Raw genomic sequence first — 27,463 nt, forward strand, 5'->3', positions numbered from 1 at the left:
TATATGGATTTCAGTAAAGCGTTTGATAAGGTTCCCCACGGTCGGCTATTGCAGAAAATACGGAGGCTGGGGATTGAGGGTGATTTAAGAGATGTGGATCAGAAATTGGCTAGTTGAAAGAAGACAGAGAGTGGTAGTTGATGGGAAATGTTCAGAATGGAGTTCAGTTACGAGTGGCGTACCACAAGGATCTGTTCTGGGGCCGTTGCTGTTTGTCATTTTTATAAATGACCTAGAGGAGGGCGCAGAAGGATGGGTGAGTAAATTTGCAGACGACACTAAATTCGGTGGAGTTGTAGACAGTGCGGAAGGATGTTGCAGGTTACAGAGGGACATAGATAAGCTGCAGAGCTGGGCCGAGAGGTGGCAAATGGAGTTTAATGTGGAGAAGTGTGAGGTGATTCACTTTGGAAAGAATAACAGGAATGCGGAATATTTGGCTAATGGTAAAATTCTTGGTAGTGTGGATGAGCAGAGGGATCTCGGTGTCCATGTACATAGATCCCTGAAAGTTGCCACCCAGGTTGATAGGGTTGTGAAGAAGGCCTATGGTGTGTTGGCCTTTATTGGTAGAGGGATTGAGTTCCGGAGCCATGAGGTCATGTTGCAGTTGTACAAAACTCTAGTACGGCCGCATTTGGAGTATTGCGTACAGTTCTGGTCGCCTCATTATAGGAAGGACGTGGAAGCCTTGGAACGGGTGCAGAGGAGATTTACCAGGATGTTGCCTGGTATGGAGGGAAAATCTTATGAGGAAAGGCTGATGGACTTGAGGTTGTTTTCGTTAGAGAGAAGAAGGTTAAGAGGTGACTTAATAGAGGCATACAAAATGATCAGAGGGTTAGATAGGGTGGACAGCGAAAGCCTTCTCCCACGGATGGAGGTGGCTAGCACGAGGGGACATAGCCTTAAATTGAGGGGTAATAGATATAGGACAGAGGTGGGGTTTTTTACGCAAAGAGTGGCGAGGCCGTGGAATGCCCTACCTGCAAAAGTAGTGAACTCGCCAACATTGAGGGCATTTAAAAGTTTATTGGATAAGCATATTGATGATAAGGGAATAGTGTAGGTTAGATGGCCTTTAGTTTTTTTTCCATGTCGGTGCAACATCGAGGGCCGAAGGGCCTGTACTGCGCTGTATCGTTCTATGTTCCACACGGACAGTGACCCAGGGCCGGGATTCAAACCCAGGTCCTCCACGCCGCAGTCCCAGTGCTATCTACTCCGCCACATGCTACCTCCTCATTCCCCCTACATAATGCTAGCAGAAGTCTTCTTTGCCCAATATAATGGCAGAAAAGCGATCTGGTGCAAGAGATGTTTCTTCTGAGAAACAAAGAGCAATTACTATGGAAAGAGAGAGCTGTGGGGCAGACTCACAGCCCTGAGAGAAGAAATTCCTCTTCTCAGGAAACTGGCACCCTATTATTCTGAGACGATGCTCTCTGATCCTAGTCTCTCCCACGAGGAGAAACATGCTCTTAGCATTTACCCTGTTAAGCCCCTTAAAAGTCCTACAAAATAAAGTACAGCACAGGAACAGGCTCTTCGGCTCTCCAAGCCTGCGCCGACCATGCTACCCGTCTAAACTAAAATCTTCTACACTGCCGGGGTCTGTATCCCTCTATTCCATCCTATGTTTCAATTAGATCATCTCTCAATCTTCAACATTCCAATGAGTAAATTCCCAACCTGCTTAACCGTTGCTCATTAGACAATCAGTCCATATTGCGGATCATCCTTGCAAACCTTCTTGGAAGTGCCACCAATGAAATAATATCTTTCCTTCAATGAGGAAAAACTGCTCACAGTACTCCAGATGTGGTCTTATCAGTACTTTGTACAGTTGCAACAAGACTTTGATACTCTATCTCCCATGGAATAAGGGTCAACATTCCATTAGCTGTCCCAATTACCTGATCTAGCCTGTGTGCTAGCTTCCTGTGTTTTGTGCACAAGTAGCTCCAGGTCCCTTTGTGTGCAGCTTTTCTCTATTTAAGTAGTTCTTTTGTTCTCCCTTCCAAAACAAACTTCATATTTTCCCACAATAATTCAGTTCTCCCTTCCAAAATGAACTTCATATTTTCCCACAATAACTCAATTTAGATGTTGCACTGGAGGATGTTGGTGAGTTGCTGGCATCATATCATGAAGAATTAAAAAATGAGGACCTTATTAAATTGGAACAGCAAAAGGTGGCTGAGGCATTTCAACGTTTGGAAGTTGCCATGTTCCTGCTTGAGAAACAACCAATACTGAACATAATGCATCAGCAAATAGAGGCATTAACAACATGTACAGCTGCCACAGAGACATTTACAAACGATCACCTGCAAAACTTCCTTGGACACTAAGAAAGCAGAGAAGACTCTGGAAAAACCTGAAGCCAAGAATCCCAAGTATCTAGCAAACGACCATTTAAAATCTCCAAAGTCCAGCAGTCACCTCAAACAATTCTTTCCCTATAAAACCTCACCCAGCCACTCACCCATGTGCCCAGAAATGAAATGGCAAATTACTGTAAGACTAGAAATGTCCCTATGCGTTTTAGACAATTTGGAGGCAATGTACAGTACTATACAATATATACCTGTACATTTCTGTTATGTCAATAAATGTTATGTATTACTTGTCTGTAATTGGGAGTGCAATGTTCTGGGTTATTTTGGTGAAATTAGGGGTAGTAGGCCTTGGTTTAGGAATTAATCCCCCATTTATAACATGGTTTCTTATGGGAAAATTGGTTCCAAGTTACGACGTTTTGACTTAAGACGCAGTTTTCAGGAACCAGTTGTCGTAAATCCGATGACTGTCTTTAATCTGCAAATAAAAGTTAAGACATTATACATTTATTGAAATAATTATTTCAGTTAGTTACATTGTATTACAGGCCATGTGTATTGTGTATAAAAACAGAAAATGCTGAGAATACTCAGCAGGTTAGGCAGCATCTGTGGATTTTCAGTTCGATGATCTTTTGTCACAGGAAAACATTAGAGAATGCGATAGGTTTTAAGCAAGCTTAAGCAGGAAAAGAACAAAAAAGGATAATGATCATGCCAACGCCATTTACATGTCCTCAGGCGCATCTTTTGTTTCTTCACTTACTCCATTACTATCTCTGTTCATCTTAAAACCAACTCTTTTGTCATTCCATCTCTCCTGCCATACACCCTAAGACATCCTTTTTTGTTTTGATACCTCTACTAGTTTAAACTCTTATATCTGATATAATCCAATTCTGAAGGTCATTGACCTGACATGTTCACTCATCCCATTTTAGATCTCCCCAATTCTGGACTTGCTTTAAAACCAGTTGCATCACTAACTTTTCCAGTTCTAACAAGGCTGAAATTGTAACTTTCTCTGCATAGATGTTGCCTGATGAGTATATCCCCCCTGCATTTTCTTAATTTGATTTGCAGCATCACAATATTTTCCTTTAACATTAATTTGAAGTGATTTTATTTGGTGAATGTTTATATTCTTGCATAATTAAATCTTGCGGTGAGACTTCATGTTCTACTTCACAATATATAAAGTAACGATTTCGGAACTGGGATGCAAGAGCAAGTTCCGATCAAGAAAAACAATGGCAACAAATGTTCAAAACTTTCATATACATTTATGTATCTTTACAGATAATGCACTGTGCATTATCTCCCTCAATATATGTCACTTCAGAATAATCTAAACATAGTTTGTATTCTCAAATAATAAAGCCTTGCGATTCCTTACAAGGAAAATTTAATTCAATTTTTTTTACACTTTCTTGGCAGATGTTCCACCTACTACATTGAGCAAAGAACGATTGCAAAATCCTTGGGCAAACTTTGTGGGTTGCATAAGGCTGAAAAACCGTGGGATAGTTTTTGGTAGCTCATCGGAGAACAAGTTTAAGAAATTTTGTGCCTTTTGCAGAAGTCTGATATGTCTCCATTTTTCACCCATTCATTCTTGTGGCAGCTTGAAATTGCCAAATGAGGGAGTGTGTTGTGCTGTGCTTTTAGCAACTGAATTTAGACCATTTCTAATGTTCAAAAGAACAGCATCCTGTTCTTAGAGCAGTAATTGCTGACGTGGCTTGCTTTAGAAAAAATAAAGGCCTAACAGAAACAAAAGAGGAGCTTCAGTGCAAGGAATTTAGCTCAACATTATTTTAATCAACAGGAAGATGGCTTAAGTGGACAATTGCCATTATGCTGGCTTTTGACATTAGTATTGTTCCTTAACCATAGGCAGAAAGAAATAGCCTGACCCAAGCAAAAATTAGTTTTGTTTTCTCCCAAGGCAGCAGCTTGATTGTGATCCCCCATTCCAAAAAAGCTAACCTGTACCCAATTGTGAATGGACCATGAAAAGAACCATCATTCCTGCTTCCTTCCAGCCAACTTACAGCTACAGTGAGCACTTTTAACACTTCCACATGCCCATTACTTGATCCGTTCAAGAGTATGGAAATGAGCACATCCACACTTTCCGAAGAAAGCACAAACGGTTTGTAATCTTCCAATTTAAAGGATTCCCATTGCAGCAAGGCGAATGCAGATAAATGCATGGAGTGGATTCTAGTACTGAGACTTATGACAAACATGACACAAACACTACCAGTTTATTTGATGCTGAATACAACCATTGCGGTTAAAATGGAACTAACCACATAAACAAATGTAAAATTTTACATTTCATACGTTGTACCAGTACCCTGTGTGCTGGATGGATCAGACAATGAAAAATAAAATCCTACACAAGGCTCAGTGCTGAAATGGTTTTAAGACATGAACACAAAAAACCTCAGTGATCAAAACCAAATCCTAACAAGAGTTCAGGGTCAAAATGATCGCATTGATGTAGACCCACTGATAATCCTAGCTTGTGAACCAATGAAGAAGTCCATCATTCATACCAACCTAGGAAGCTTTCTCTTGACAGGCCCACAGCTGCATTATTTGGATAGATGTACACAGTACCCTCGGCCTCCAGCTTGAACTGCTTCAAGTGTGGTCAGGAAAAAACACACAAACGCCCTGCAACGTTAAAATGGAACATTGTGCAGTCTTTTTACTTGGGTTTGTGTAGCCAAAACGTCAAGTCAGTAACATAAGAATTCACAACCTCCGATTCAACTTCTCTGAAATGTACGTTTCTTAGATAACCAGCTGGGATTAGGACAGACCGATTACAAACAAGTTGTTTACAATTAAAATCAATTAAACAGGGAGCAAATCACACTTTCTTCATAAGTAACAGACAGTGCTTTAGAATCAAAATGCTGGGGCACATAATTTTTAAATAAACCTCCTGGAAACTGAAATCTGCAAAGTAAAACCATGTTAATAAATACCCCAGTTGGAACAATTTTCAAAAAAAAACTGTTTATTGCATTGTATATTTGGTACCTTTTGCATTTTAGAACCATGGGAATTAGTTGTAACTGCAGAAATAAAGAAGCAAATCTGTTTTTTTTTCTCAAAAATTCTGGGCCCCTTTTAAAAACATACAAAGTCTGGGGCATGCGTAAAACTGCAGAGCAAGAAATATCCTTAGAAATGTTGGGCTTCAAGTACTATAATTGACATTACATGGAGGGAAAACCGGTATTCAAATGATCAATGTATAATTTTCTACATAATCTGTCAGGTAGTTACTGATGACAATCTCCACCTGCATTAACAAAACAGCCCTGAGTCCACGACCAGTCCTCTAAACGAGAACATGAAACCAAGTTTATCTATCAAACACTTCCTACTTCACTAAACTTTCAGGATTTGAAAATAAAGTAATAACTGTTCGCTGACTACCTAAATGTGCTACTTTAGGTCGTCAATAAGCAGCAATATGGAAACACAGACTCAGAACTGTTCCGTAATGCAGCTGGTGATCTATAGATGTACTAAACTTGTGTTTGTTAGAAAAGCTCAAAGAATTTAGAAATTATGGTCAGTACATGCCCTAATTTTTCCTCTCCCTTCTTCCCCCCCCCCCCACCCCAACTCAGTGTTCAGTTCCAAATACCTATCCCCCTTTAACACGGTTTTTTTTAAACTGGGTACATTAATCTGTACATCACAATTTACATAAGGTTTTTCCTGCGGTCTGCATGTAGTTTCCATTCATTTTCTGTCAGAAACTGCCGCCCTGACAAAGTTTGTGCTTAGAGGATCCAGTGCTAGGGCAGCATTCTGCTGACCGTCACAATTTCAAGACAGCAATGATTAGATTACATTTTTGTGTCACACCCAACTTTTAAATAGCTCTCAATATTCTTTAGAAATTACATTAAAAACCCGGGAAGCCAATTGCAAGAAGGGTGTTGAGTGCATTCAATTGATGTCACCTTCTCACTCACAGGGGGTTCACAAACACAGTACAGAAGTCACCTCCAAAATTTCAGATAATTTTTTTTTGAAGTCAGCAGGATAAAAAAAAGACCTCCAATTCTGAAAGTCTATGCTCTGTAGGCATTTATGAAACCCTGACACATATTTACAGATCCTGTCGAGAAGAGTGGGGAGCTGACATCAGAGGTGTGCAACAAAAATGTGTTCACTTCAGTCACCGTCTTCATTCAGATCTCATTGGCCAGCTCTTCAGGCTCGGTAGCACTATCCCCATTTACTGTGATCTTCACATCATCTTCATATCCAGGAGGCATGAATGCTAGAGCATAGGGAAAGATCTTGTGACACTGTGCTCTGTAGGTTTCAGCTGTTTCTTTACAGACTCCCAGATTGCCATCTCGTACGGCTTCCAACACCTTCACACAAATCTGAATCAAAAGAAAAAGATAGGTCAGTGTTATCAAAATTAATCAAAATTACTGCCATCTTGTTTGTACATTAAGCCAAGTTTTGACAGACAAGCAGTACTACAGCATCAGTCATGAGTTTATATGCTCCATATATAGCTATGGCTAGCATTACTAATGTACGTTTAATTAAGACCCTGGTTAATAACTTACTTTATTTTAAACACATAGCTATTCAATGTGTTTTTTAAAAAAGAATTTGGAGTACACAATTATTTTTTTCCCAATTAAGAGGCAATTTAATGTGACTAATTGACCTAACCTATACATCTTTGTGAAACCCACGCAGACACTAGGATAATGTGCAAATTCCACACGACAGTGACCCGGGATTGAACCCAGGTCCTCAGCGCCGTAGGCAGCAGTGTTAACCACTGCGCCACTGTGCTGCCTAAATGTGTTTTCTTTTTATGGAAGGGTTCTCTTCGGAAACAAATACATTTTGTGGCATATTGTACGCCAGGCAGCTTGCAGTCTACGTAATCGATGCCATAGTGGACGTCTTTATAACTGACCTCTTCCAGGAAAGGGATCCACATGCTTATTAGAACCCCAGAAAATGGCTGGTAAATGGCCAAATGAATAAGGAACTTCTCATTAGTTCATTTAAGCTGTTCACTTTGGCTTACATGCAATTTTAGGTTATAGCAGGGAGATAATAAAAAAGAAAACCAATTTAGATCACATGAAACATTTGCCACCGATTTAGTCAGGGAAAACCTTTCCAAAGTGGGGACACAGTCCACCTAGTCCAAAAATGTCATTGCACACACTCTAGAGGAGATTCAAAACTCACAAAAAGCTACTGACTAAATTAGGTACGGCTGAAGCTCCGGAAAGGTCAATGATTGTACTAGCACCTTTTCCATTACCATATTGTGAGACCCAAATGGAAGCTCTTTTTCCAGGTCAAGCTTCTGTTTCCCTATGAAAATGTAGTAATTTTATTATGAAAAGTTGAGTCGCTAAAGCAACTTTTTCATAGTCCTGCTTAAGTTGGTGTTTGAAGAATGCCTTGAAAAGAGATAACTGATATCTGATCTTTCTCTTAGAAGAATACTGGTGTCTGTATATGCATTATAGGTGGCTTTGACAAGTGATGGTTCTGCTGGCAAAAATGAGCATTCAATGCCAACAATTAGGGTATGCCTAACGCCATATTAGAAAAATAATTTTGCTGGATCTATTGGAAAAGGAGTTTTCATTAGATACGAGCTCCGTCTGTTGTATCCGCATGTATCCTGTGCCGGGGCAAACTGTGTCATTTGTTCCTTTGCGTTTGTGTTAGATTATGCAACACATTTGTCACGACAGTTAGGGTGTTCACAGTCACAAAATGAGCTTGGTGAAAAGTTGGAGATTTGGGTAAAACTTCCTCTAGCAAAGTAGACTTTTGGACCCTATTGTGAGTGATTTGCCAAGAGTCTAGCAAGCAAATTAACTGAGAAGCTCCTTCCCAAAAGAATGAGAGACTTAACAGAGCTTACTTGCTTTGGTGAGAGCAACATTCATTTATCACAAGCCCTGTTGCAAAATCCTAAAGTGGCGATCAGAAATGAGCTAAACAGAGACTGAAAATCTCCAAAGTAACTCAAAAAAACAAATTTTTCCCCCTTTCTTCTTTAATTCACTTTTCTCCTGAAAGCACTCATTCTGATCTACAGTGATCTATATTGCTGCAGCCATTACCACGCTCTATGTGGACCATAACACCTCTGTGGGCAGTGATTAGAGGGCAGCTACGGTAATGTCAATCAATGAATTTAGCAGATAAATGATCAAATCCTGGAACCTTCTTAGCTGAAATGGTTCTAATCTTGATAAAGATAAGGTCCCAGTCTCGAACCAAATGAACTCGTGAAATAGCTAACTTGCACTGAACCATGCTTCTCTTGACACAATCCTGGTCTAAATTGTAATTATACAGAAGTAGTACCCCCTTATAGGTAATCTATTGTATAAATTACACTTTAAGCTATATGAAAGGAGTGGACATTCTGACTATAATGAAACAGCAGATAATTAATTATAGCTGATGGCCACCACGCTCAAGGTACCCGAATTTGAAATAACCCGCTTTCTCTCTGGATTAAAAGTCCCCAGATTCCATTTAAGGCCAGAAAGTTCAACCCACCCATCAGGTCTTCACTTTTCTTTTTAGTTTTCAGTTAGTGCCCGTCTCTTCTCCTTCAGTTGATTCTCTCTCTGGCACTAGCAATGGGCAACGGGAGATGGCAGTAATAGGCTAGGTAAGTTGAAGACTTTGTGAACTTCGATATTGCCATAACTTTCTCGGGATGGCAATCAGCAGCAGATTGCCACTCCATATCGACTTATCTGCGCTTAAATTCTTAAGTGCCTGTCTCGCCTGACCTCCCGAGTCAAGCCAAGTGAGACTGAGGCAGTGAAGCTCATCCCCGGCTCAAGCGGCAAAATGTAAAAGGAGCAGCACGAGGGAGGACATACCCCCTTTTTAAACACTAGCTGCCGTAAAGCAGGCGGGTTTAAATGTCCATTGAAAATAACAGTCCAGGGAGAAGGTAAACGTCAAAGCCAAGTGAATAGGATGTAGGGGGTGCGGGTTCAGATATCAGAGGGGGGGGGGGGGGGTTGGGGCATTGGGGAGGGTGTGTGTGTGGTTGGGTCGGTGAGGGGTCGGCTCCGGGGGTCAGATTAGGAGGGAGATGGGAATCTCATGCAGGTGGGTGCTGCAGGTTTACGAGTTTGGGAGCGGGGAAATACCCTGGGAGGTCATCCCATGCTGGGCCTGGTCTGGATCTTTAAAATAGTTATGCTTCAGTTAGAAGTACTTTTATTTATTTATTCTAATTCTCACAGAGTAACTATTAGTCTAACACCATGGCAGAACCATCTGAAATAGTGATTCAAATTGCTTTGTCAGATTGTTCCCCGCGCAGCCCAATTGTCATGCTGGAGGTTAGCACTTCTGAACAACTGCCGGGTAAACTTTTACATGGGAACTTCCCAAAAGTTTTCGCCAGTACATATTTGGAATACTACTACACACCCCCCCCCCCCCCCCCCCCCCTCCCGCGCATGCACCCCAATCCAATGCGGGGAGACATGAAGTTGGTACAGGCCATTATGTTCTAACGGAGTAAATTTAAGTTTCAGTTGGAAGATGCAAATCATTTCTTTGTAAATCCCCATTTTTTATTGTAACCATTCTTTTTTTGCCACGGATTAGCATTCCTGTACCTGCATTCAGTCTTCAAAGAAAAGAATTGAAGCAATGCATCAATACATCCAAATTCCTCTGATCAGCAATGAGAGATATATATACACACACACACATATATACATATATCTGGACAGTTCACACAAGGACACTTGACGAATAATCACTACAAATGTTGATCACTAAATTTTTTTATAAATTTAGAGTACCCAATTAATTTTTTCCAATTAAGGGGCAATTTAGTGTGGCCAATCCACCTACACTGCACATCTTTGGGTTGTGGTGGTGAAACCCACTCAAACACGGGGAGAATGTGCAAACTCCACACGGACAGTGACCCAGAGACGGGTTTGAACCTGGGACCTCAGCGGCGTGAGGTTGCAGGGATAACCCATTGCGCCACCGTGCTGCCCCATGATCACTAAAATTTCATTTCACCATATACACATTGCTAAAAGCCGCTATTCAGTGGAGTTGGAGAACAAATAACTATTTAATATTGCAGCACAGCATAAATCTTTAAAGGAGATGAGTATAGGTCATTTGTTTTAAAGTTACATTTTCAATTTTTGTTCCATGTAGGTCAACAAGTGTGGAAGCTTATTTCTAACAGATGTACAAGAAGCAAACAGAGAAGCGCACTAAAAATCAATGTTCAGATCGTTGCAGAAGGATCAGGCTCACTGCAATGGAGTAAAGCTACCAACAGTCACCTCAGATCGTTCTCGTATAGCTGACTGCCTCCAATAACACCTGTTAAATCAGTGATCCAGAACTATTTGCACAGGGTACAGGAGCACTAAAGCAATGTTCTAGCCCTCAGTTTTCTCACCTTGCTAGCCTCTCAACTATGTTGCATCCTGCAGCCAGGGGGTGGGACAGCCTTAATCATCGGTCACTGCAGATTAAAGCAGGCTATTTCTTTCCACTGACTGAAGCATGTGTGATGAGGGGCCTGCAAGGAGAGAAAAATGGGAATTTGTTTCTGAAACAATAAATCTCACCTGGATGCCTCTCTTGTCTAGAAATTCATCAAGTCCTGTAGCTAAATCCACAGCCCTTTTTTGACTGGAAGGTTCATTGTAGTACATCATTTTGGCAGCTGCAAGAATAAAAAGGTTTTATATCATCCTGTGGGGAACAAAAAACGATAGGTGCAATTTGAAAGAAAGGGTGGAATGAAGGACATAAGCTCAAAGTCAAGGTTTTAAAAGCTATAACAAATGCTTTCTTTCAGAGAGATTGAGGGAAGGATTACATCGTTCATATGGGGAGGGAAGGTGGCCAGAGTTAGAAAGGTGCTGCTAGAGGGGAAGGCAGGCAAGGGGTTTGGGTCTTCCAAACCCGAGGTATTACTACTGGGCGGCGAATGTGGAGAAGGTGCGGAGCTGGGTCAGAGGGATTGATTCCCAGTGGGTCAGAATGGAGGAGTGTTTGTGCAGGGGGTCGGGATTGAAAGCACTAGCAACAGCACCGCTCCCGATAGCCCCGGGGAAATACTCAGGGAGTCCGGTAATAATAACTTCATTGAGAACTTGGAGGCAGTTTCGCCAACACTTCGGGTTGGGGGCAGGGTCAAGGGAAATGCTGATTCGGGGGAACCACAATTTGAGCCAGGGAGGTGGGATGGAAATTTCCGGAAATGGGAGGAGAAGGGGATTAAGACACTAAAAGATTTGTTTCTTAGGGGTCGGTTTGCAGGATTGAAGGAGCTGGAAGCGAAGTATGGGTTGGAGCAGGGGGAAATGTTTAGATACATGCACGTTGGAGATTTTGCCAGAAAGGAGATACAGGGTTTCCCGGTGGAGCCGGCCTCCACGTTGCTGGAGGAGGCACTACGACTGGGGAACTGGAGAAGGGGGTAGTGTCAGCAGTTTACAGGGCTATTTTGGAAGAGGAGAAGGCACCACTGGAAGGGATCAAAGCAAAGTGGGAGGAAGAGCTGTGAGAGGATATGGAGGAGGAGTTCTGGTGTGAGGTGCTCCGGAGAGTGAATGTCTCCACCTCATGCACGAGGATGAGCCGATTCTTTGAAGGAGTAGAAGATGTGTATGAACGTCCAAATCTAGAGGATTACTGGAAAGAGGTTTTTAGGGTCATTTCTAAAGTGGTGCATGTGAAATTAGACCCGGACCCTATGGAGGCCATATTCGGAGTGTCGGACCAGCCAGGGTTGGAAACGGGTGCGGAGGCAGATGTTGTAGCCTTCGCCTCATTGATCGCCTGAAGGTGGATCCTGATGGGTTGGAGAGCAGCCTCTCTACCCTGTGCCCTGGCGTGGCAGAGGGACCTGTTGGAATTCTTGACTCTTGAGAAGGTTAAATTTGAACTGAGGGGAAGCTCGGAGGGGTTCTACAAGTCATGGGCATTATTCGTTATGCACTTTCAAGAACTGGATAACATCGAATATTAGTTGTGGGGGTGGGTGGTGTGTATTAATAGTGGCTATGGTGATTCCGGATTCCTTTTTGTCATTTGTTTATGTGAACATGCGGGCGAATGTTTGGGGTTTGGTGGGAGGATGGGATCGTTGTTATTGATATGGGGATTGACATATTTGGTACTGATTATTGTTTGTTGATGGGTGTAAATTTGGGAGAAAATGTGAAAAAGGAGAATAAAGAAATATTTTAAAAAACAAATGCTTTCATTGAACATTCAAGTTAGCCTTCTTTAAGAATGAATGTCCTTCCTAATATGTTATGCATTGCTTCAGTGGATTACATGGTCCATAAAGGTCAAATAATTTAATTGTAACATAGGTTGACAATTAAACTTGACCCTTCGATAATATATTCTAACCTCACATTGTGAAGAAAATCGTTGCATAAAAAATTCTGAGACTGCTAAAAATCAAGCAAGCCACAATATTTGACCTTCCTTTATTCTTTCAAGTAGTGTGGGCATCACTGGAAAGGCCAGCGTTTGTTGGCCATCCCTAATTGCCCTTGAATCAAGTGGCTTGCTATACTATTTCAGAGGGCATTTAAGAGTTAACCACATTGCTGAGAGTGTGGATGAAAATCTAGGCCAGATGAGTTAAGGGTGGCAAATTCCTTCCTGAAAGGACATTAATGAACCAGATGGGTTTGTCACGAGCAGCATTACTGAGACTAGCATCCAATTCCAGATTTTTAATTGAATTTAAATTCCACCAGCTGCCAGTGGGAATTGAACCCACGTCCTCAGAGCATCAACCTAGGCCTCTTACCAGTCCAGTGACACCAGCATTATAGAACATAGAACAGTACAGCACAGAACAGGCCCTTCGGCCCTCGATGTTGTGCCGAGCCATGATCACCTTACTCAAACCCACGTATCCACCCTATACCCGTAACCCAATAATCCCCTCCTTAACCTTACTTTTTAGGACACTACGGGCAATTTAGCATGGCCAATCCATCTAACCCGCACATCTTTGGACTGTGGGAGGAAACCGGAGCACCCGGAGGAAACCCACGCACACACGGGGAAAACGTGCAGACTCCGCACAGACAGTGACCCAGCCGGGAATCGAACCTGGAACCCTGGAGCTGTGAAGCATTTATGCTAACCACCATGCTACCGTGCTGCCCCACATTGGGGTAAATTATGCCACAATTTACCCCAAATCTCCCCATTCAACTTAGGCTGCTGCCTTGCAGACCACATCAGGACCAATTACTCTATTGTGGAGAATTCAATAACCACAGCCTAACTTCCCAATCGTCAAATAGCACTTTCAGACATTTGTACAGCTCCTTGTGTTTCACCACAATTACCTGTTGAGATTTCCCACATAGAAAGATAACATCTTAAACTAAAGCTTATTAATGTATGAAGCAATGACAAGATGCTGGCAACCATATGAGTCTGTAGGGTAACTCCCCTAGTTTTGGCACATGTTCCCATTGTTCCGGACGAAAACTCTGCAGGGCTGACAGGGCTGGTGTGTCTTTGCCAATGTGGGTTGGTCAATCCAATTTTATCACAAAGACCAGACTAGAGACCCACACAGGCATGACTAAGGATCGCAGAAGTATTTGTTTTAACATTACTTTAGTAAACCAATTGGGGCTTTACAATAACCTAGTAGTTCCATGATTACTGTTTTGTTTTTTTTATTCCAGATTTGTTTAATTGAAGCTAAATTCACCCACTAATTGTCACACTGGGATTTGAGCTCACGTCTTTTGATCATTAGTCAAGGATTATCAGTCCAGTAACATAATAACTGTGTTTGCAACTATATGCACTGGTAACTAACAATGTGCACACATTCCCTTTAGGTATTGGATAGGCACATGGAGCACATCAGAATGACGGAGTGGGATAGCTTGATCTTGGTTTCGGACAATACTCGGCACAACATCGAGGGCCGAAGGGCCTGTTCTGTGCTGTACTGTTCTATGTAATACCCACTATTTGACAACAGTATAAAAAATAATCCATCGTCATTACACAAAATAATCGGATTTTGTTTTAGGATTTTTTGTTTTTAGGATTTTGCTTTGGGATCAAATTCCTCATCACATCCATTTTTCTGTGAAAAATGTAAAACAATGGCTTTAATTACAAACGGCCAGGTAACAATCAGGACTGGAATACTAATCGATTCTTACCACTCGCCCACCTCATTTTGACGGTGGGTAGTGAGACTGAGGGTAGTGGTTTAGTAACCGCCCTGACTAATTCATTAAAAATCATAGTTTTAAACATGCAGCTTCCTCGTTTATATTGTTCAGGAACAAGTGCTGTATACCCATTTAAACTACGCAGTTTATAAACTTTTCTTTTAAATTACTACTTCTTAGTGACTGCTAACACAAAAATATTGTATGTTTGTGATTTAAACTCAATGCAGGGATTAGCATTGTAGTTTTATTGTGTAGTTACTTCTTGAACATACACAACGGAAAAGTGCCATTCACCAATGTTCCCTGTAACATTTTTCTTGAGTTTGCTGCCTTTTAAATTGTTTTTTTAATATAAACGTAGCCACCACAGGGATGTAGGTGAATACCTGCACAGTGTAGAGGAACCACTGGCATTTACTTTCTAGGAATTAGCAGAAAAAAACAATTTCAGGGCCCCATAGGATAGTAGCCTCTATGTTCACAATTTCTCATTTGATGAGCAGCTAAGCACATTATAATGAGGTACCAAGGGCAAGCTAGGAGCTTTCCACAGCCAGCAAGAATTAAAAACAAACTCAAGATCATATAGAACGCGAAGAAACAAGTACATAATATGTACATAATCATCTATTTTTGAAGAGTAGCAGATAAAGCTCAATTGAGGCAACCAAAGAGAAAAGGGAGCAGGAGAGAACTTTTTTTTCCCTATAAATTTAGAGTACCCAATTATTTTTTCCAATTAAGGGACAATTTAGCATGGCCAATCCGCCTACCCTGCACATCTTTGGGTTGTGGGGGTGAAACCCACGCAAACACGGGCAGGAGAGAACTTAATAGACTTTGCTCACCTTAAAGTAAACAACATAATTGTTGATTCATATGCATAATTTTTCCACTTGACCAAGGTCCCATTCAATAAGAGGATCAATTCATGTATTCCTATGATTAGAAATGCTTTGTTTATGGGGAATTTTGGAATCTTTCACTGGACAAACTGGAAGCACTATTTTAAAAAAAATATATCCAGTTTCATTATTTCCAGTTTGTTACCTTTTATAGCTGGCAGTAAGTGAAGTGACGACCTGGTTTAAATTCCATTAATGGAGCTTTCCTCAAAGAAACGCTCAGATGAACCAGTTTTGCAATAAAATCACTATATGTCTCTTTTTGCAGCGAATGACTAATTTTGATTACATTGCCCATTTAGAAGAAGCTGCAAACAGACAAGAAATTAGTTTATAGGCGAACAAGAGGTTTGTATATCTTTTTAAAAAGACAAAAGGCAGGAACAAGTAATGTTGACTAAAAATGAATGCAGACTTCACGAGTGTCAATAAAATGTTTCTATTAACATTTCCAAGTCTGATGTAGCACACAGTGCGCCAAGAGTGTCCCAGGTTGGATTTATGGCCTGTGCTGAGTTAGCACAGGCATGAGATTGTTGGGAAGGTTAAAATTGGTTTCCTTGTCAATAAACACAAAGAAAGCAAGAGGTGAGGCAGGGAACTTTAGTTACGAACACAGACAAACATAAGGAGATGGATAGAAGACACAATGATGTTAGCGCGGACGCTGGTAGCAAAGACTGGATCAGGTCAACACTTGTGCAAGAGCCAGCGCTCGAGAAATATGAAGCGGAACTGTTGGCACCAGTGGAATTGCCTCTAATAGTCAGCGTCTTTATAAACAATTGGGGTCTGGAGGGATTGAAAGGGGGAAGGATTATGATAACAGCAGAGATTTTCACATATATTACACCTGTAATGGCGTGAATCTGCTTTCACTTTACATGTCATTGCTAACTAATTATGTGCAACAATATTTGAGTAATTTAAAAAGGATTTTTTTCTCCATTGAAACCATATAAAATGTAGCAATTACAATCGATCCTGTTATCTATACGGATTCAATAAAAAAGCTACTTTCACTTACCAGCTAACCTGTGTGGAATTGAGTTCAAGTGCTTGCTTAAGAAAGCCTCGTTAAAACTCTTTGGATTTGTGTCTCCAAACAACCTGCTCATTTGCTGCGTCAGCACTGTTTGAACAGCATCAGGCACATTTTTACTCTCAGATACTGGAACAGTAAAAAAAAAAGTTGGTTATTTACATGTGTATACATACTTTTCAACAATAAACTTACTTCAAAGATTACTTTTAAAACAACTCACCGTTTTTAAAATTCATGTCAACATATCAATTTTTATTGAATATGCTGAGATTATTTATGTAGAACATTGTGTTTGCCAGATCGTGTTTTGTCATCAATACAGTGATTTTAACAATATGCAAAACCAATTTCATAAAGCAAGCTGTGGGTGGATGCCAAGCAAATGATTTGTCAGAGGTACAATTTGCAAGATTGATGAGATCAGTGGGAAATGTAGGGTGCGATTCTCCCAAAAAGGAACAAAGTTCCCTAACGGGCGCCTTTAGTTGCGTGGTTCCAGGCACTCGCAGTGCCGAGAAACACGTAGCTATGCAACGCGCCTCTCATTGTATAAGGAGTCTGAACGGGAAAGCACGACCGTGGCTGCACATAACCCTGTTTTGTACAGGGATCCCCAGTGTAGTGAGAGATCGGGACGCCATTTTTAAGTGGCATCCCGATCTCAGAGGTCCCCACAACGACTCCCACACCCCCCACTCCCAACACTGTGCACCCCTGGCCCAATCACACGTGCAAAAATGCCACCTTGGCAGTGCCAATCTGGCACCCTGGCAGTGCCCATGCCAGCTAACGGCGTTCACCCAAGGTCTGAGGTGAAGGGAATAAATCCCAAAGCTTAAGGTACCTCGGAAATGTGCACATCATAGAGTGAGGCTAACTGCCTCGTTCTAATACGTAGATTTGTCAAAAAGTGATCCTGCCCATGATGAGTGGGGTTTACATCTCAACATCTCGCAAGATCACAATGGATCTCGCGAAGCGTGGCGAGCCGGGTCTATCTTGGTAGCAAGGTCTCCCGGCTTTCAACGGCCAAGCTGTGCTGAGCTGTTTTACTGGTGCTGCGTGGCCATTGGATTAGACCCATTATTTTTAAACATTGTTTTACGATTCTGCAAGCACAATTTTAAGCCTAGCCCTAATCTTCCTTATTCATCAATTTATCATTCCGTCACAAGGCATGGGTGACACTGGCTAGACCAGCATTTATTGTTCATCGCCAATTCTCCTTGAGAATGGTGTTGAACCGCTGCTGGCCATGTGGTATAGGTACACCCACAATACTGTCAGGAACGGAGCTCCAGCAATTTGACTCAGAAACAGTAAAGGAACAGTGATATTGTTCCAAGTCAGGATGGAGAGGAACTTGCAGGTAGTGGTGTTCCCATATATCTGCTTTTGAGACTGCAGATGTTATGGGTTTGAAGGATTTACCATCATGACGAAGGGAATTAAGCCCTTTTTTGCAAAACAACACTAAATTAAGAATAATCCCCACATTTCTTAACTGTGTCTCCTGACAGGCAACAGTGCTCTCAAACATGTTCCAACAGGACTCAAGGAAACAATGTTAAAATGACCTCTCAGGAAGCACCTGAACTCTACTCACCTTTTGGAAATGAAATCAGAAAGTTGTGAGAAATAAAGTCAAGATGCCAGTGTAATAATAACTATGCATTCAAGCACAAAGTATCTATAAATGCAAATGTTTTCAGAAAACAAAAGCAAAAACAAAACATAGCATGTCATATTACAGATTATTATGGGCCCGATTGGAGCACATATTGCACCAAACAGGTCCATTTTTTGTCAATATTCTTGTAATATTACTTGGTAATCAGCAAGTAGATTTAATTACCCACAGAATTTTCTAAGCTAAAATGAACAGATGGCTTCCTAGTGTGTGTAATACAAAGCGCAAAGGGGTGCTAATACTTGGTTAAGAGGACGCTAATTGGTTATTATGCTTAGGTCAACACTATATTTCATCAAGACAAACTGCACATTACAGTAGTTCATACCAGCTTTGAAGAACCGAAACAAACACTCATGGAGCCACGGGTTGTCAGGATCAATGGCAAAAGCTCTTTTGACTGACTGCAACATCAGAAGGAATTTCTCTACAAAAACATTAAAATGAAATGGCACGTTGTTAGAAAGAAAATAAATAAAGAAAAAAATTACATCCATGTCACATTTTATGTCCTCAGTGCTTCCTTACTACTAATGGATTGCTCTTTAAAGCACAGTCTCAGTAATTACGTAGACAATGTTGCAATCAATTTTCGCTGACCAGGACACTGGGAAACCACCATGGTTTTGGTTGAATAGTGCCCGAGATAAACAGGACTGAGAGTTTAACCCTTCGTTCAAATGTTAACTTCAATGTAGTAATGCCTCAGGACTAAATAAACCGTCAGCCTAGATCAAGTATTCAATTCCCAAGGGCAAGAATGAGGCCATTCGGCCCATCAACCCCACACAATCTCTTCAGTCCCAACCTCCCGCTCCAGCTTCACAATCCGTCAAGTTTCTTTCCATCAAGTGCCCACCCCATTCCCTTTTGAAATAATTCTTTGTCCCCACTTCAACTATCCGTCATTCACAGGTTACCATTCGCTACACAAAAATGCTGTTCCTCACACTTTCTCTCTTGCCAAAACCTTAAAACTGTGTCCCCTAGTCTTGCCCCCTCAGCAAATGAGAACAGGTTTTCCTTGTCTATCGCATTGAAACCTGCCATAATATTCTGCTCCTCTTATCAAATCTCCGCTCGAACACCTTTGCTCCAATGAGAATAACCCAGTTTCCCCAACCTAAACTTGCAGATAAAATCCCTCATGAGGGAACCATTTTGGTAAACCTTCTCTGCATCCTCTCAGGGAACCTCATATCCTTCCTAAAGAATAGTGATCAGAACTAGACACAAAGGGCAGCATGGTGGCGCAGTGGTTAGCACTGCTGCCTCACGGCACCGAGGTCCAAGGTTCGATCCCAGCCTTGGGTCACTGTGCGTGTGGAGTTTGCACGTTCTCCCCGTGTTTGCATGGGTTTTGCCCCCACAACCAAAGATGTGCAGGGTAAGTGGATTGGCCACGCTAAATTGCCCCTTAATTGGAAAAAATGAATTGGGTACTCCCCCACAACCCAAAGATGTGGATTGACCATGCTAAATTGTCCTTCAATTAGAAAAATTATAATTGGATACTCAACATTTTTAAAAAACAATAACACTAGCTGCAGCCTAATAAGAGCTTCATGAAGATTCAACATAATCTCCCTGACTGTATACTGAATACCTTTATTAGAAGTTCAAGATTTCTAACTACTGTCTCAAAATACCCTGCAACCGTCAAAGATCTTTGCACATGCTTCCCATGTGCCTCTGTCCCTGCATATTCTTCAGAACTGTGCAGTTAAGTTGATGTTGCCTCCAGCTGCCCTTTTTGCCAAAATGCATTACCTCTAACTTCTCTGTACTGAATTCTATTTGCCACTGGTCTGTTTTGCCAGCACATCTATATAGAACATAGAACAGTACAGCACAGAACAGGCCCTTCGGCCCTTGATGTTGTGTCAAGCAATGATCACCCTACTCAAACCCACGTATCCACCCTATACCCAACAACCCCCCACCCCCATTACCTTACTTTTAGGACACTACGGGCAATTTAGCATTGCCAATCCACCTAGCCCGCACATCTTTGGACTGTGGGAGGAAACCGGAGCACCCGGAGGAAACCCACGCACACACGGGGAGGACGTGCAGACTCCGCACAGACAGTGACCCAGCCGGGAACCGAACCTGGAACCCTGGAGCTGATTTTTGATTGGTATCAATTTCACTATCTGTCACACCTCCAAGTTTGACATGATTGCCAAATTTTATTCTGGATTCCACAAAGTCCAAGTCATCAAAACAAGCAGTGGTTCTAGCACTGAACCTTGAAGAAAACCGGTTTCTACCATCCTCTGCTCTGGGAAACAACCATTTATCAGAAGAACATAAGGACTAGAAGTAGGCCATCTGGCCCCTCGAGCCTAAGCCGCCATTCAATAAAATCATGGCTGATCTTTTGTGGACTCAGCTCCGCCCGAACAGCATAACCCTTTATTCCAATCATGACTCACTGTTTGCTGTCCTTAAGCCAATTTTTAAAAAATCCAAGCTGACAATGATCCTCCCGCCTATTCAATCATCCTCAATTTTGCTAACCAGCTCATCATGTGGTACTTTGTCAAACACTTGCTTAAAATCCATTTTCAGCCACTGCAATCCCTTTATCAACATTGTCACTTGATCCAAAAAAAATTATAGCTGTTTATCTCTCCAAGTGCCTGTTAATTTTTTTCCCCTAACTGCTATCCCTAAAACCTTACCGAGCACTGATAACTGCCTGGCCTTTAGTTGTGAGGCATGTCCAAACATCTTCGCTTGAATAAGGGTGTCAAATTATCTGCTCTCCAATCCTCTGGCACCTCTCCCGTATCTAGCCCTGCTGCCGCCTCAACTCCCACTTCCTTTAACAATCTGGGATACAAACCATTGGAACAGGAGATTTATCCACTCTAAAAATATCCAACCGTTCCAAGACACCCACATCAAATTTTCAACAAATCCATTACTTCTACCATTTTTGCTTCTATATTTTCTCAGCACCCTCTTAGTAAATAACAATACAAAGAACTCATTACATATTGCCCTGAGCCTATTACATAGTATACATTGCCCTATTTGTCCCGGATCAGGCCTACCCCACCTCTTAATACCCATTTACTCTTTACATGCTAAACAAAGAATTTTGTATCTCTATTATGTTAGCGGTATGGTAGAGGAACAGCAGAGTGGGCGGCACGGCAGCAGAGTGGGCGGCACGGCAGCAGAGTGGGCGGCACGGCAGCAGAGTGGGCGGCACGGCAGCAGAGTGGGCGGCACGGCAGCAGAGTGGGCGGCACGGCAGCAGAGTGGGCGGCACGGCAGCAGAGTGGGCGGCACGGCAGCAGAGTGGGCGGCACGGCAGCAGAGTGGGCGGCACGGCAGCAGAGTGGGCGGCACGGCAGCAGAGTGGGCGGCACGGCAGCAGAGTGGGCGGCACGGCAGCAGAGTGGGCGGCACGGCAGCAGAGTGGGCGGCACGGCAGCAGAGTGGGCGGCACGGCAGCAGAGTGGGCGGCACGGCAGCAGAGTGGGCGGCACGGCAGCAGAGTGGGCGGCACGGCAGCAGAGTGGGCGGCACGGCAGCAGAGTGGGCGGCACGGCAGCAGAGTGGGCGGCACGGCAGCAGAGTGGGCGGCACGGCAGCAGAGTGGGCGGCACGGCAGCAGAGTGGGCGGCACGGCAGCAGAGTGGGCGGCACGGCAGCAGAGTGGGCGGCACGGCAGCAGAGTGGGCGGCACTGTTGCTTCACAGCTCCAGGGTCCCAGGTTCGATTCCCGGCTTGGGTCACTCTGTGCGAAGTCTGCACGTTCTCCCTATGTCTGTATGGATTTCCTCTGGTTTCCTCCCACAAGTCCTGAAAACCGCGTTGTTAGGAAATTTGGACATTCTGAATTCTCCCTCTGTGTACCTGAACAGGCAGCAGAATGTGGCGACTAGGGGCTTTTCACAGTAACTTCATTACAGTGTAATGCAAGTCTACTTGAGACAATAAAGATTATTAACTGACATTCTATTCTTATTGCCTCTCTTGTTTTCCTCTTCCCTTCTTGTATTTAAGCCTGTTCTTGGTCTGGACTGCACCCCTTCAACATGCAGTCACTAACAGAAATCTCCAATACTGAATGCTGGTTTGAGAGCGACACACACTAAAGACTCCTAACACTTGCTCCTCTTCTTAATCTTCTGGATGGCCACCCAATTACTAGCCTGAACTTACTATTGGTGATCAGTGCTTGGCAAGTGACTGAGCATCATACACATTACAAATTACTTACCTTTTCTGTAGTAAATCTCAAAAGCAAAAAGATGGGTTTCAATTTTGTTCTTTACCAAGGTTTTCAGAGGTGTCAAAAATTTAATGGCTTCTTCAAGTGGACTGTCCACCTATTTAACAAAAAACATTTCTTAATAAGAGTCGAAATTCAACGTAAACTATTTTTGCAAACAGTTCATGCCTTCATATTCAGATGCAGAACCATTAAACATAATGTCTATGCACTATAAATTCAATACGTTGGTTCTGATGCTGCAAAAGCTCTAGCTATAAGGTCTAGGTCGGGTAGTTGGGAACCTCAGTCTATCTTGGAGTATAAGCTTTACAACCTGGTACGCGGACACCATCGGTCCTCTCTGACACCCAAGAGCACTTCCATCAAGTTTGCAAGACAGAATTTAGGAGCAAAGACTGCCCCAATTCCTCATCTTGCGAATGCTGCTGCGAAGAATAATGCTGTACAGAATAAAGGCTTTCCTGGTACATTAGGGATATCTTAACTACTTTGGACAATCGAGAAATATCAGTTGATTCATTGCACTTTTAACATTATCGATCAGAAAATTCAGTTTAAACAAGGGACTACTTTGGCTGGGAGGCAGGGAGAAAAGAAAAAGGAGGATTCAAAACCAGGAGCTCTCTCAAGCTCCCAAGAAAAACACAAGTTCAAAAAAGATAGCCACAAAGGAATCCCACGTTCTTTGGTTGCATACAGATTTCTCTGATCTACTCTATATAGACAACCGGAAATTCAGAATAACTATGCATACAAAGCTGTACTGATTATATACCTTTGCTAATTTTTCGGGTACGAGCTCCTCCTTTTGTGCACCAATTTCTTCCTCATCTTCTTCCTTCTTCTTGCGTTGATTTTTCAGCTGCTTCTCCTTTTCGGCATTCCTCTTCTCTTCCTCCAATTGTGCCTTCTTCTGCGCCCGACGCTGCTTATTCCGTAACTTCTTCAGCTCTTTATCTGACAGATTTGCTGCAGAAAAAAGAAGGCAAACATGTAATGTTTTATGGAATGAACAAAATAAACCAAGCAGCACATTTGCTGCCAACTGCCATGTTTGTCAAGAACAGGAAAGGATGAAGAACAGGATTAAACTATTTAACAAAAAGTTAACAAATACCTGTATCAGCCTCCAATTCTTTGTTCTCATCAGTTAGTGGATGATCATGAAGTTTCAGGTAGATCTCAATAGCCACTTTTGCAGCTTTAAAATAAAATGGATGACACCGGAGCACATCTTCTAGTTTAAGTAAATCCACATAAGACCTCAATGTCATTTTCCTCATGCAATACGTGTGGAAATCAAACTGGTCGTCTGTAATTTCTGCAAAATGCTATTAAAAAAACGACCAATCAGCGCGGAATCTCACAAATACAAGTGCACAACGGAAAACCATTGATTTCTTAATGCTCCATTTTACAACCATATGGAGGTATGTCGTTCCCCAGTCCAGTGGATATACGGAGCAATTAGTTTGAAACGGAAGGGGTTGAATTTAATGCAGGGGAGGGCTGTAAAATGTGGTGATCCGTTCAAATCTCCGCCTTCAGCAGGAACAAAAGATCCTGCCCCCCCCCCCCCCCCAAATAAAATTCAGCCCATTTCCCCCCTCAGTTTTTGACAACAATGGAAATATGACTAAATAGATTAAAATATAACAAAAACGCACATTCCATCGAATCACATGGGCTTCTTGTCTGGCAAGTTATAATTACTGAGTATATCAGTAATAGCATTGCTTCAAAGTCACCAATACAAGGGTAAAAACAAATAACTACGGGTCGCCATTTTTGCCTTAATAGATTACAGCGAAGGAAAAAGGCAAAGTTTGGTGCAAAAAAATATGCCAGAGGTTTTTTGCAATTAAATTCGCAATGCCAGGGAAACATTCCTGTGACATTAAACATCCCAGATGAGATATGGAATATACTTGTGTAAAATTTAACATTTCATTTTCATATTTCAAAGAACTGTCCTTTAGTTCTAGCAAATTTACATCCTGTTGATATCATGTAATAGATATGATTAAACTGTTCACCTGGCTTCAAGACAGTCCCAAGCAAACTATTTTTGTTGTGAATGCACTTGCCAAACTACAATTTTCGCAATGTTATAAATATAGTGCTTTTTAATTCCATCTGACAGCCACTGAACTCAAAACTTTTCAAACTGTGTTCACTGCAACAAAAAATGGTCACTTGGCAGAATATCTGTTTTCATTATAATACAGGAAAACAGGCAGAAACACCAAGAACGAAACGCATATTATAATTTTCAGAGTGCGTCAGGGTCAACTTAGCATCTGGGAAGACATGGGATATCTTTCTTTAACCACAGAATTTTCAGTTAATAGGCTGAAGCACAAGAATGTTACCTTGAGTAACGAGTTAGCTTTTAGTGAAAGGGAACAAATGTGTATTTAAATTTAACAATGGAAGCATGAATATTATTTACGTTAAAAGAACTATTTCAATAAGAAACTGGTGGAATAAAATTTCAGTCTCCAAATTAATCACATAGACCAAGAACAAACCTATGTCTTAATTGTAATTTTAGGTGGTGTATTTCTAAATTTTAAAATGCAGAAAGTGGGTGAAGATTCCTGTGTTCAGTGGTTAAATTGATCTGTAGGTGACCTGTATTTATAGCAGTTGCATTAATTTAGATCTCGTCACCATTTCTGATAGTAAATATCTTTTCTAAATGATCTTGAATGCTTCAATCCACAAGTTGTCCCTGAGATAAATCAACCACTTAAATTACATTCTCAAGATCACCAATTTATTGCTTACTGTGAGTTTACCTAGTTAGACACTGTTTGTTAAAGAATGATTGGGAAGGGTTTCACATTCTATAACCCAGAAATCCCTTGGAGGTACATGGACCGTTGTGTAGCCTTTTTGAGTAGTGCAGAATAGGAATACAATGAGCAATCACACGGGCAGCAGTGGCTAGCGGCAGGGACCTCACTGCGGCAGGGACCCGGGTTCCATTCCAGCCTTGGGTGACTGTCCATGTGGAGTTTGCACATTCTCCCAGTGTCTGCATGGGTTTCCTCCGTGCACTCCAGTTTCCTCCCACAGTCCAAAAGATGTGAAGGTTAGGTGGATCCATCTTGCTAAACTGCCCCTTAGTATCCAAAGGTTTGATGGGGTTACAGGGATAGAATAGGGGAGTGGGCCTAGGTGCGGTGCTCTTTCGGAGGGTCAGTGCAGATTTGATGGGATGAGTGGCCTCCTTCTCCACTGTAGGGATTCTATGATCACAAGAATCCTATTATTTGTGTTTTTTGCTTCAATATATTCCTTCATTTGTAGTTGTAAATGAAACTGAACAAATAGTTTGGCCTGGACACAGCAGCTTGATAGTTCTATTTTCCTTCCGCCTAACTGATAAGCAACCTGGCACTCTTCAGTAAGTAATTGGCCATAATTCAAGGTTAATTCAATAGTTAAGCCGTGGCTACAACTAACCCACATATAGAGGAAGAAAACAAGTGTCTGCTCAGAAAAGACTAATTGCACATGGAACTGAGCCTGAAACACAGTATAACAATGCAAATCCAAGTGAACAGTTACTTTTTTAAAAAAAACATAATTTTTATTAAGGTTTTCACAAAATATAAACAAAACAATATTAACAGAATAACCATTGTAAAAACCCAAGAACAACACCCACCCCCCTACAAAAGCAACTACTAAATCAAAAACAAAAAAAAGAAGCAAACAACAGAAAGGAAAGAGATAACACCTGCCACATCCCACAAACCCATGTACACACTTCTCCCTCCCACCAAATCCAATCTCTCCCCCCCCCCGGGTTGCTGCTGCTGCCAGCCTATTTCCCTACCGTTCCGCCAGGAAGTCCAGGAAAGGCTGCCACCGCCGAAAGAACCCCTGTACTGATCCCCTCAGGGCAAATTTCACCTTCTCCAATTTGATAAACCCCGCCATATCATTGATCCAGGCCTCCACGCTTGGTGACCTCGCATCCTTCCATTGAAGCAAGATCCTCCGTCGGGCTACTAGGGACGCAAAGGCCAGGACACAGGCCTCTTTCGCCTCCTGCACTTCCGGCTCCACTGCAACCCCAAAAATTGCGATTCCCCAGCCTGGCTTGACCCTGGATCCCACCACCCTCGACGCCGTCCTTGCTACCCCCTTCCAAAATTCCCCCAGCGCTGGGCATGCCCAAAACATATGGGCGTGATTCGCTGGGCTCCCCAAACACCTAGCACACCTATCTTCGCCCCCAAAAAACCTACTCATCCTCGTCCCAGTCATGTGAGCCCTATGCAGCACCTTGAACTTTACGAGGCTAAGCCTCGCACAGGAAGAGGAGGAATTCACTCTCTCCAGGGCATCCGCCCACGTCCCCTCCTCAATCTCCTCACCCAGCTCCTCTTCCCGTTTACCCTTCAGCTCCTCCACCGAGGCCTCATCTACCTCCTGCATTACGCGGTATATGTCCGAAATCCTCCGGCCTCCAACCCACGCCCCCGGGAGCACCCTGTCCCGTAACCCACGTGGGGGTAGCAAGGGGAACCCCTCCACCTGCCGCCTGGCAAACGCCCTAACCTGCATGTACCGAAACATGTTCCCCGGGGGGGGGGGGGGGGGGGGGGGGGGGGGGGGGGGGGGGGGGGGGCAAACTTCCCCTCTAACTCCCCCAGGCTCGCGAACCTCCCATCCACAAACAGGTCCCTCAACCTCCTAACTCCTGCCCTGTGCCAGCCCAGAAATCCACCATCGATGCTCCCTGGAACAAACCAGTGGCTCCCCCGTATCGGGGACTCCATCGAGCCCCCCACCTCTCCCCTATGCCGTCTCCATGGCCCCCAAATTTTGAGGGTAGCCGCCACCACCGGGCTCGTGGTATACCTCGTAGGAGGGAACGGCAACGGCGCCGTTACCAGCCCCTCCGGGCTCATGCCCACACAGGATGCCA

The 27,463-nt window shown here is 42.7% G+C and overlaps 1 protein-coding gene across 2 annotated transcripts in view; it reads right to left on the reverse strand.

The window, feature by feature from the left end:
* Positions 1 to 4,593: 4,593 nt before the first annotated feature.
* naa15a (N-alpha-acetyltransferase 15, NatA auxiliary subunit a) overlaps positions 4,594 to 27,463 on the reverse strand; it is a 117,285-nt gene continuing 94,415 nt past the window's right edge. The window contains exons 14-20 of one of the 2 annotated variants that reach the window (XM_038792487.1): positions 23,636 to 23,849; positions 23,294 to 23,487; positions 22,504 to 22,612; positions 18,592 to 18,690; positions 16,556 to 16,699; positions 11,012 to 11,109; positions 4,594 to 6,769 (exon numbers count right to left, since the gene is read on the reverse strand). In XM_038792487.1, the coding sequence (XP_038648415.1) occupies positions 6,569 to 6,769; positions 11,012 to 11,109; positions 16,556 to 16,699; positions 18,592 to 18,690; positions 22,504 to 22,612; positions 23,294 to 23,487; positions 23,636 to 23,849 (1,059 nt within the window). In that variant the 3' untranslated portion in view covers positions 4,594 to 6,568. Of the gene's footprint in view, positions 6,770 to 10,839; positions 10,963 to 11,011; positions 11,110 to 16,555; positions 16,700 to 18,591; positions 18,691 to 22,503; positions 22,613 to 23,293; positions 23,488 to 23,635; positions 23,850 to 27,463 lie in introns of both variants that reach the window. The other variant, XR_005460094.1, reaches the window with a different exon arrangement.

This window comes from Scyliorhinus canicula, chromosome 3 (assembly GCF_902713615.1).
Source record: "Scyliorhinus canicula chromosome 3, sScyCan1.1, whole genome shotgun sequence".
NCBI classification, from domain to species: domain Eukaryota; kingdom Metazoa; phylum Chordata; class Chondrichthyes; order Carcharhiniformes; family Scyliorhinidae; genus Scyliorhinus; species Scyliorhinus canicula.